We start from the raw sequence: 12508 nt of genomic DNA, 5'->3' as shown, positions 1-12508 counted from the left end.
TGTGTGTGTCATTATATATATATATATAGAGTGTGTCATTTTTTTATGCAAAGTTTGCTTACAGTTCACTGAGTGCACTGAGTGCCAAAGACTGTAACTCTGAGCATTGCTTAGATATCAATCATTATTTGCACTTGCATTATTTGCACTTAGTGTAAAGATGGATTTTTTTTTTTTTTTACTATTTAAATAGTATCTACAGCTCTTTACACTCAGTCCAAGTAGCAGCTTTTTTTTTTTACTTAGTTTCTTATGTTGTTTTCTTCTATTTCAGCTTAATACACAGAGACAGAGATAAGTAAGCTCATTTCTTGGATGATTTCCCTCAAAAGTGCTTTAAGCCTATAGGCTGTATTATAATGGTGTGGTGCATAAAAAAATAGTTGATAACACTTTACAATAAGTTTTAATTTCTTAACATTAGTTAACTGCAGTATCTAACATAAACTAACAATGAACAATACCTCTATAGCATTTATTAATCTTCAAATAATGTTAATTTTTACATTTATTAATAAATTTTTTAAATTAAATTTTACATCTGTTTACATTAGTTAATGCACTGCATTAACTAAAATTAACAAAGGTTAATATGCTGTAATATATATATATATATATATATATATATATATATATATATATATATATATATATATATATATATATATATATACTGTATATATTGCTCATGCTAATGGATGCTTGCATTGTTAACAGTGTTACCAAATAAGACCTTACTGTAAAGTGTTACCAATAATATTGTACAACATTTTGTTTTAAATAAGACTGCATTGCAGATAATATACTGGTATATGGCTTTTATCTTTAAATTAATTAGCATGGTTGACATTTTTCAGTAGCATGTTACCGTGCCTTGCAAACGCATTCACAGCCTTTAAAAATCCTACATTCAAATCTACTTTTTAGTGACATTTTTATTTTAAAACTCTAGCTCATATTTATTTTGATATAACTTTAAGTTAGGAAACTTCCTAGCAGAGATAAAATGCTGAAATTAGCTTGTTGCATAAGTATCCTGTCCCTGCATTGCAGACGATCCCAATTTACACACATGGAAAACAATTGCCCTGATGAGGACACAATTACCTCACAATTGTGCTCTGCCTGTGAATCATTAAAATAATGACCATGTTTTCTGGATTAAAAAAAGTAACGCTACAGTAAAGAGATCATTATTCAGGTTGTGAATATAAAGTACATCTTCAAGGTTGAGGTACTTCAATGTGACGCAACCAATAAAGAAAATACTTAAATCCATTTAAACACTTTAAATGAACATAATGGACATACAGCTGATACTTTTCTTTTAAAGAGAGCACTCGGGGGTTTAAAGGTGCCATGTCTGGCAAAAAAAATCAAGTCATACTCCACATTCCATACCAGATGGGGGCAGTATGCCTCAATAAAGTGAATTGGTCTACTCTAGCGTAACAAACGAGAAACGGCATAGTCTCTATGCTCCGCCCCTACCTTCACAACAACCCTAGAGCCATAGCCGAAGCCTAAGAGGACGTTTTGCCTCCAGAGGAACGTTGGGTGATGTCAAGTGATTTTGAAACATGACATCTTCAAGCTACTCCCCTTCACCTTTACCAGTGAATATGTTCATATTCGTTTTGTTCATATTACATTTTGAGTTGTATATACACATTATTTGAATTAAATTAATTTGACAGACAGCATTCTGTCAACATCATTGGTCAACATGAGACAGCTGATGTTGACCAAGCTAGCGCCAACCAACGTAACCTGAGCTGCCAACTCTCAAGCATTCACCGTGAGACACACGCAATTGACTCTTTTCACACGCTTTCACGCCACACATCAATTTTCTCAAGCACAGAAACAAAGAGGACACAGAGACCAACAGACTAGACAGAGCTAGCCAGTCGATCGCCAATGCATAACTTACTTCACCATCACTTTACATAACATCATCAAAACTGTTGTAGTTTAGTTAAAATGATAAAGTATTCTTAGCTGCACATATACAAGTGAAAATAGGGACAACATCTATTTAGAGTGTTACGTATGCTGCCCGCCTGATGCTTATTTAGCAGCATATATCAAGTTTGATTTTCATTAGCAAAAACTTGACCGCTCTGAATATAGTGAGTGGGGCGCTCTCTCTCTCTCTCTCTCTCTCTCTCTCTCTCTCTCTCTCTCTCTCGGGTTCATTATCATCGAAGACATTTCAAGCTTCTTAGGTAATGTTACATTTTAGCATCAGCGTGGTAGAGACGGGCTTTGGTAGATAACAGGTGAAAACCGGATCGGATCTGTGGGTAAGTTATAGCTAGCTAATTATCAAACGCAGCTACGGTTAGCCATCGCTAACATTAGCACGTTTATCGAACAGCTTTCGATACATTTCTGTTATAACTTCCCGAAAAAAATACGCAAACATATAAAAAAAACTTCTAGCGAAATACTAACAGCATCTTACTTACAAATCCAAAAGAAATGTTGCAAGTTCGGAGTCGAACCTCATTTCTTTCAAGTCCATCAGTTGTCTCCAGCGATGGAAAGCAGTGCCGATGTTTACACTGGTTCGGCTCCTTTTCTTATCGGATTTGATTTGTGATTCCGAGCGCGGTTGTTTCCCTGTAGCGGGTGGTGGTGGTAGGTGTCTCTTGCCAAGGGCTTCAGCCATCCTTCCGCTCTCTTCCCTGAACTGAAATGAAGTAGTGGGCTGTACTTTCCACACGATTGACATCAGGTTCCAGTACGCCCACAAGCCTTGCGAGTTATTCGTGTATTGCAGGTTGGCTGGTGGTTATGTTGCCCGCATACCGCCTCCCATGGCCGAAACTGGTATTACGACACCTGTCGGGCCGTGGCTAGTAATGCTAATGCTAATTAAGGTTGATATCTCTGCAGCACTATAACTTGACATTTTTTTAATGACATCATCGCCCTTATTTCTTCTCATTCTTTTGATGCGTGTAGGTCATTTTTTGGATACTTTTACATCAATTTTTACACATGGCACCTTTAAGAGCATTCAAAAATAATAATTTGGATCCAACATTGATTGATACGCACTGTGAAATGCGTCAAAGTATGCATACCAAAAACAAAACAAAAAATAAAAAACACCTTTAGTATACAAGGTTCAATTTCTTTTTCCTCTTTATGGCCATATGATGTCAAACATGTTATACTTTGGAGTGTGATACATTTAAATGTTGTAGTGCAAAATCATAAAGTCAAGAAGCAGATATCCGTTATTTAAACTATCATTTTTTCAGTCATTCTGTTTGATACAGATGCATTAAACTGCTGCTAAATTATTGTAAACAAAGCCTGACTAATATATGTAACCGCTCAACCTGTGTTTCAGGATATGTTGATGATAACTAAACAATGAAGACAGGTAAAGACTTTAATTATTGGTTATTGCTTGGCTTACTGTTGGACCTAATTGTTAAACTCAATCATGTTCCATTTAGCTTTAATGCTTAAACTGTGCATATCAATTAGCTTATAATAGACAATGCATTGCACTGACATTTGTTAGAACTGCTAAAGACACAAAAAGCATGCATGCCACATTGTTTTTGCAAATCACTTGTTTGCACAGGGCTTTGTAGGTGAGAAACTCTATACCGGGGAAAGAACTAAAGATAGCAACAAATTTGTTTTTATGCATTTTTCAACCAACAGAGAGTCGGTATGAAAACTTTCAGAACAGTGCATGGCCTAGATTGCATAAACAGAAACACAAATTGGGATAGCAGACTCAAATAGAACAGTATGCTAGATAAAATCAAGCACCTCCAATGAAATTTTTATATAGCGAAAAAATCATTTAAATTAGCTTTTCGTGACAACGTCCCTCCCTTTAAGCTGAAATGGAGCTATTTATCTAACTGTGCCTATGGGTCAGTGCTCCATTCGCTGAGAGAGAGTCCAGACCAGAGAACCGCACCAATAGTGTTGGGTCAAATATCACCTTACCTTACTTATTCCAACGACTCTGCATGATTGCATGAGGTAACCTTTTGATCTCCATATAATGATGCAATGAGCTTGAATTTTCCATTGACCCTTCTTCTTTGGCAAGGTTATTACACGAACAGCTGAAGGCAGTGTCTCTCATGCAACCTTTGCTGATTGTTTGCACCACACGGCTATTGCGAGATGGATGCCGAATGACAGGATTAGGCTGCTGATTACAGATTTTTGTTGAATGAATGCTTTAATAGCAAACTTGTCACTGTTTGCAGGTAACTTGCAGGTTTTGAAGGTATAAAACTGTCCTTGTGTGCAAAAGGTGACAACAGTCTCAGTCACGTAATCCATACTTTGATATTAAGAAAGACAGAGTCTGATATCAAACAAGACCCGCTACTTGACTCCTGCCAAATTAATGGGATATCAAAGTTGTCGTCACATTAGAAAAGGACCTGATGAGAAATGAAACATGAGGTACTGCGTCAAACCACTCTGCTTTTGATGAAGATCCCTGTGAACGTGTATCTGGTGAATTACCTCCTGTGTTTCACGTCGAAAAATGATGATAATAAGGCAGTGTTTTTATTTATTTGGATGGTTAGTTTAAATAATGATGATTTTTTGATGATGTTTTATTTACCCATGTGATACAAGATCTAAGTGAGTTTGTTTGTTTATCGTAACAGATTTGGAGAAATTTAACATTACATCACTTGCTCACCAATGGATCTTCTGCAGTGAATGGGTGCCGTCAGAATGAGAGTCAAAACAGCTGATAAAAACATCACGAGAAATCCACATGATAAAAAGCTGCATGTTTGTAAGAAACAAATGCATCATTAGTTTTTACCTTCAGATTAGTACTCAATCCATAATATTGCTTTCTCCAGTTAAAAAGTAATCTCATTTTAATCAGGAGAGAAATATGCACAGATCAATTTACAAGTGAAGCAGTCCAAAACAGTTTTAAGCAAATATGGCGTGAATTTTAAAGTGAGAGGACAACAGGGAAGGACTTTTTCACTAGAAAAAGCATTTTATGGATTATGGACTCGCCAGAAGCGACCGTTTAAAGTTACAAACATGCATCTTTTCATTTAACAAGATATTGATAACTGGATAGACTGAAGTCATGTGGATTATTTGTGGATTACTGTGATGTTTTTATCCACTGTTTGGACTCTCATTATGACGGCCCCCATTCACTGCAGAGGATTTACCGCTTTTATGTCTTTAAATCTGTTACAATGAAGAAACCAATTTTTGGCTTTTCATATTTCCTTTAAGCACTTCTGAGACTCAAAAGATCTATTTTTATCACATTCTCTCTTCCTCTGCAGGACTCAGCCCTAAACAAACGTACATCAGCTACAGCAACCACGCAATCTAGGTAAGTGATAAAAGGCCACTACCAAATCCCAGAAGTGACCCCTGGAAGACAGCATTTCAAGATAAATCACTCTCACGTTATGTCACTTATGGAAGTGAGATAGCGGATGGTTGGAAGACCCCCACAGACATGTTTCCATTAATGAAGCTTATGTGAAGTCACATAGGGAGCATCTTGGGAGGCTGAGACTGTTGAGACGGTGTGTCGGAATGACGGTCTGTCACCCAGACTATTCCATTACAGCTTGCTCTATCTATTCCAGATGTCATTGTTAAAGTGATACACACTAATTAAGGACAACATGTCAGTGTCTGCTGTTTCATTGATGCTAACACTATGTGGTGGCTTAAAAAAAAAAAAAAAAAAAAAGAAAGATGAAAAAATATTTAAAAAATCATTGGAGCTTTTTCCTCTTGTTTTCTCCTTGGTGATGACAACAGCTAAGACAGTGACCATTGTTTACAGATGTTAAGCATGCTGGTTTTGACATCCTGTGATGTGTTGTTTTTTCTTTCTTTATTTCTTTTCCTTTTTTCAAAAAAAAAAAAAACCTTCTGGAATGCTGTTGAACTATGTTGCTGTATTGTTACCTCACCATGGGCCTTGTGAAACTGTTGAAGATGTAAGAAGTGCTCTTTGGAGTAATGTTTGCTTGTGCATAAGTACACACCTTTGAGGAACTCAAATTTGCCCTTTTGTCAAAATGTGCTATAGCTGTCACAGTCACCTGTGCAAATCTGAAATCACAATTTAGAAATGGTGTGACGTTCGTCAAACACTCGAGATATCGGAACCAACGTCCACTGGACCGGGGCAGCACGAGTAAGTCACTTTCATACGAATACAGCCATCAAAGACTCTTCTGTGGAAATTGGAGGAATCACCACTTTCAAGTAAACTGACGGTTCTGAGAAGCTCGGATGATGGAGTAGATGACAGGATCCTGTATTCATATCTGGAAATGTCAGGTGATAGAGAGAGACAAGCTGATTTGTCTCTTTAGATGTTTGTGAATTTAAGTTTCAGTTCTTATGATTTCACCTCTCTTCTTTGTTTTTGCACTGTTTGTGCTGCAGAGTAAAATGTCTATGTTGACCGTGATAAATGGCAACTTAATGTGTGTTCTTGATTGCTAATGTTTGCTTTTCATCCTAAAAGAAAAAAAAAAAACAACGTCAGAAACAGTGCCTGAATTAAAGTATTTGTAAAATAAGACATATGAGGTATGTGAAGCATGTTAATTTTTATACATAAATAATTTCTAATAAAGAAATTTTTCAAAACTCATTGTTTTCTGAAAAATCATCTCTGCAATGTTGGCAAAGCGTCAGATGTTTATGTGAGATGTGGCTTGGGCACACTGCAATACGGTTGCTAGGTTGTTCTGGGTGGTTGCTAGGGCATTGCTTGGCGGTTATTATGGTACTGTATATGCTGTAAATCTGTGGGATTTTTTCACTTGTTTTTCCACCATCTAGTAAAAAAACAAAAGTTGGATTGCTTAGAAAAGTGCAGCTCTTTTCTACAAACCACAGTTTTTGAGTGAAGATTCAGGTCTGTAGCTCAAACTTGGCTTTTTTTTTTTTTGTCTGCAAAAAGAAAAATATAACAAACAATAATACTTATACAAGCATAATAATAATAATAGACTAACCCAAATCTTAATAGACTCAGGTGTAATGCTTTTTAATTTAATAATGCTTTTGTATAAAAACTAACAAAACAATAAAACAAAACTGAAACATTCAGTATTTAAAACAACCAAGTTGTATTGTATCTTAATGTGCTTATACGGTATTGTATTTATTTTTATTAATATTCTTAGTCAAAAACACAAGAGGAGTGTTCTCATGCCTAAATGAAAAATAAAATATTCTCTTTTGTGCATTTAAAATTTCCTTCAAAAAGGCACTTAGTCTTGAAGATCAGGAGACAACCTGACACAAAAGCATGGTGGAAATTAAAAGAAATGTCATTTGACTGAAACAATTTTTTTTACAACAGGCAGCCGTCTATCATAATGTGCATTTCAGAAGGCCCATTATTAAGTGTGAAATGTATCTGCTATCAGTGGCAACAGCGCAGAGGAAGACAGGTGCTATAAAGAAAAGCACCAGTGCTTTGACTCTGTGATGTATAACGGGGCAGCTACCAGACATAAATTATAGGCCATGTTAGGCTTATTTAGGTCTGTCTCGAATACAGCACATAAAACAGAGACTTGATTGGAATGCTACTCCATCTCTCTGACAGTGCTTAGAAACTGATGGAAAGAGCGTACAGTGAAGGGTGGATCAGGATGCTGTGCAAAGGAGGTCATGTTCTCTGAGATCAATACATCTCTGTGTGTGTGTGTGTGTGTGTTTTTTTTTTTTTTTTTTTTTTTTTTTGTTTGTAGTTTGTTATCTGAAGAAGATTCTTCCTTATTTTTGAGTTAAACTTTCATAAGCATTTATTTGAATAATAATATTACAGTTTATTTATTAAATATTGTAAATGTATTATTATTATTTAATGTAAATAAATATTAATATTATTTAGTGTGTGTGTGTGTGTATTCAGTATATGTATGTATACAATTGTAATATTTATATTGCTGCTTTAATAGCAAAATATGAATATTATTGTGTCATCCTGAACTGTATGTTATCTTGATCATTACACAGCTACTGAATAAATAAATAAAAAATATATATATAAATAAAATGGAAACATGAAATATTGATGTGAGTTGAAATTAATTTTATATATGAGAAGAAAGCGATCATAGCATGATATGAAACATGAAACAATGTAGGAAAGTGGTTGCCAGGGACAACAGTCAAATATACAGTTTGGCTTACAATACCAGAGAATGTTGTGACTGACTAATCAGAATCAATTATTGCACAGAGGTATGTAATAATTTATTAATACTGTAATAATTATTCCACAGTAGCTCTTTTAACTCAGCATTTTCAGGAGGCAGTATCTTAAATATTTATTGTAGTACCCTATTATTTGTTCATTCACACAGCAGTCTTTCAAAATGTCCATGTTGGCAATAGACTTTGAATGTGGTCTCAGGCTTTTGGACCCTACTGTATGCACATTTACAGTATATTTTTAACTTATAATTAATATTTGCAATCTTTACATTTGATCCTTGCAGATGCTAGGTCTACGTAATCATATTTAACTGTTTTATTTGCTGATAATTTACTCCATTATAGCACAGATTGTGTTATGTATGAACAAATGTACTTTGTTAAAAGTATATTCATTATTTTTACATATTAATAGGATTTTTTCAAGTAAACTGAGCGCACTGAAGTAACATTTTAGTTGGGCTATGATTGGTGATACGTCAGATCATTTAACAAATATAGTCTGACTTTATGCACATTGCTACTCAAATTCCATTTCAAATCAACTCCATTAAAATCCATTTTGACATGTTGGAGCCAAACAATTTCAAGAAATTGAAACAAACAGCTGCTCAGGTTGATTTCAGTGAAACAGCACCTCATAGTGGCACACCGTTGGTGTGTGTTTACAGTATGTACTGTGTGGGGTCTCATATATCACATTCTGGCGAGCTGCGCAAATACTGTAAGAACAACCCTGTAGCTTGTCATCACGCAAAATAGACACTAAAGCTATTTAAATTCCCTGACTCAGACTAATTTTGCAGCCCTAACTCTACCTTCTGCCTGAAAGAGGGATTCACAAACACATAAGGATAACGGATTAGGTTTTGTAAATGTGTATTTGCAGGTGTACATGTGTTCAGTGTTGGGAAAAGCCTGTGATGAAAAGCGGCTTTGTTTACGGTTACAGAGGTGTCAAGTTATAGTCGGGCCAAGCAATTTGCACCGAGCCTCAATCTATCAAAATGGCAGCTGGTGCAGCAGGTCCTTAGAGAATTCTCCTGAAGAAAGTATGCTTTATTTTTTCCCTTTATATAGTTTACTCTGTCTTATGGTTAAAATGTCAAAAAAGCAAAGATCATGTCAGCCGCCTTTGCAGGTTGAACTCTAACATGCTTTTCTCAACTGTGTTTATTTCCAATTTGAATGGCTGACTTTATGCAGTGTCTGAGTGTCACCCATCAGTCTGGAAACAGTCGTGTTTACCAAGTATCAGGTCCATGTAATCACTGCATTTAGCCAAGTTTGCCATGTTGGTCAGTTTACATGTCAGTTAGACAGTCCTTTCCTCTCTAATTATATGTTTGTGTCCAGAAAAAAGCTGCAAAGTGGACTAGACTTTATTATCCTCTTCCTTCTTTGTGGTCAAATATTTCTGTGTAATTGGGGTAGTTTCTTTTGTAGGGTTGTAGTTTTGTATTTTTTTGTTAATTATATTTTTACTTACCATTATAATATGTTGTTTTTGGGTTGTAATATGGTATTTTAAGGTTGTAATTTGTGTATTTAATTTTGTTTAGCCCCAGTGACAGCTTTTGTACCTTTTTTTTCTGAGAGTGTACCAATGTACTCATACTGTAAACGAGATCAGATTTAAACAATGTATGAAATTTAAATGAACCAGATTTTAGTAAAATACAACTTAAATTTGATCTATTTCTTACATTATATATATTAAACATTTTAAAAATATATGAAAAAAATAAAAAAATATATATATATATATATATATATATATATATATATATATATAATATACAGTATATAGAGTCATATGTATTACCTTTATGGTATGTTTTGCCATTATTAGCTTGACAGCCACTGGTCACCCTTAAGAGCAGCTTGGATATTTGGCTAAATAACTTACTCAAATATTTATTGCAATCCATAAACAAATCAATATATTAAAAATGTAATTTTAGGACATTGGCTCCAACACATTTGCTTAACTTTGAAGACCAGGCACTTAAACAATAGTGAACAATGAATAAAAGAATCCAACAGGATCATAAAATACAGAATTAGGTCAAGTGTACTGTATTCGCTGGATTGTCCCTTCCTCCCAAAGCATAAATTCACTCAGAATCTTCCCCCAGTTCTGCATAATAAACTACAGGCTTAGCAGCAGAGCAGATCCCAGAGCTGCTGAATTGTGGATGTGGTCTCAAGTGTTAGTCACGTCACGTTCTGCTGTATTATTATTGTGCTCTTGAGGAAGTCAGTTAACCCTAACTTGCAGTGTTGCTCCGGTGGGAATTCCCTGCAGTCGCTCAACACAATAACTGTGCTCTGAAGTATCCACTTATTAATTCATTTGAATCTAAATGATGGTCTCATCAGAAAGTTGAAAAAAAAAAAACATTTGGGCCTTATTAAATTTTGCTTTTTGAGAAGTTTGATCAGAGGCCTTATGCTCATGGAGGTGGCCATGAGATACAGTATTTTAATTATGTAAGCTACGGCCAAGAAATAAGTGCTTATGAGAGGCTTACAAGGTCTGTACTGTAAATACTGTACCTGTTGGTAATTAATAGGGTATTTTAGTTGTGTTTACAGATCTGTCTAGCAATATTTCTTTCTTTATTTTGAGGTCAAGAGAACCTTTTTGTTGCTGAACATATGAAGTTCAGTCATTAAGCTTGGGGTCAGTAAAGTTTAATTAAATTTTTAATTGTATTATTTTTATATATATATATATATATATATTATATTTTTTTTTTTTTTTTTTTTTTAATCAAATTAATGTATTAAATAGATGTGACAGAAAATGCATTGATAATGTTACAGAAGATTTCTATTTCAAATTAATGCAGTTCTTTCCACAAAAATATTAAGCAGCACAAATGTTTTCAACATTGATAATAAGAAGAAATGTTTATTGAGCAGCAAATCAGAATAGACTGGTGTAATGACTGCTGACAATTCAGCTTTTCATCAAAGTATAATATATGTATATATATATATATTCTTTTATATTATATTCTTTTCTTTTTTTCTGTATATTTGATCAAATACTGTAAATGTTTTTTTAAGCATAAGGGACTTCTTGCAAAATCATTACAGACCACAAACTTTTTAACAATATTGTGTATGGCTGTGTGTATGCTAAAATATAAATCATTACAGACCGGCTGTGTATATGTATGCTAAAAAAAAATTTCTTATCTGCTAAAATATGTGCAGCCACTTATCTTAAAAAAATTTGTATGTGTCTAATGTAATTACATTTTGCATCAAATGCCAATGTGGTGAGTTAGATGAAGCAATAAGCACTGTCAATATCATATGTTTTACCCTGTAGGGAATCCAGAATGCACTGCTGTGTCAAAACCCTGGGAGGCCAATGCGCTCTCCACTCAGAGCTCCTGGGTAAACATGCTGCACAGCTGTTTGATTGATTACCACAGCGAACCACAGTTGCTTTGATTAACAGCCAGTCTATAGCTTGTCACCAAAGTATCTCACTTTTTACTTGTCAGCAGATTGAGACTGGGTAATTTTGACCAGTGCACTTGTCACTGGTCGTATTGGGATATAAACGGTAATCTCATCTCGATTAGGGAGCTGTACACTGCAAATTACTCCATGTTGGTGATGTGACAGTGTTAATTTACGTGAGTTGAAAGATGGAAATAGGATGTTCGAGTAATGTGCAAATGCAAGATACAAGCCAGCAAGCGGCCAAATTAGTAGTGTAATTAAAAAACATTTGTTTCCACAGATCATTGATGCCTTACAGTGAGTACAACTTGCAAAATGTCAAAACATGTGAATTCCAAAAGATCATAATGATTCTAATTAAAACTTTTTCTGTGTAAGACATCAATAAACATTGTAAGGACTAGAAAGCAAAAAGGCATTCGTGATCGGAGATACTGACAAATTAATATTAGTACAGTATGTATAGCTCTCAAATTTGAGTGTAATTAGGCCTATACAATTTAAGGTTCCAAAAAAAAAAAAAAAAAAAAATTTAAATAAAATGTTTTGGTCATAATTTCAGCTCTTTTACACACAATGACCATTCATAATGACCCCATCTGTTTAGCTTCAAAAATGAGACAAAAAAACCTTAGAAGTCCATAAAAATACACCACACAAATGAAAGAGTCATTATTCATTGATAATTTTCCACTCCAGAGAGCTGTTAAACACCACAAGATCATTGTGTGAATAAATCGTTCTTTTGGGCCGGTTCTTTTTAATAAACCAGTTGGTCTGGTTCCCAAAG

General features: G+C 34.7%; 1 protein-coding gene across 2 annotated transcripts in view; it reads left to right on the top strand.

Moving 5' to 3' along the window:
- LOC109100425 (metabotropic glutamate receptor 4-like) overlaps positions 1–6655 on the top strand; it is a 144418-nt gene extending 137763 nt beyond the window's left edge. For both annotated transcript variants that reach the window (XM_042726432.1, XM_042726433.1), the window contains exon 11: positions 5319–6655. In XM_042726432.1, coding sequence (XP_042582366.1) covers positions 5319–5368 — 50 coding nt within the window. In that variant the 3' untranslated portion in view covers positions 5369–6655. The remainder of the gene's footprint in view (positions 1–5318) is intronic.
- Positions 6656–12508: the final 5853 nt, after the last annotated feature.

The sequence above is a fragment of the Cyprinus carpio genome, chromosome B6 (genome assembly GCF_018340385.1).
Source record: "Cyprinus carpio isolate SPL01 chromosome B6, ASM1834038v1, whole genome shotgun sequence".
Lineage (NCBI taxonomy): Eukaryota > Metazoa > Chordata > Actinopteri > Cypriniformes > Cyprinidae > Cyprinus > Cyprinus carpio.
This window is presented reverse-complemented; position numbering and strand designations above follow the sequence as displayed.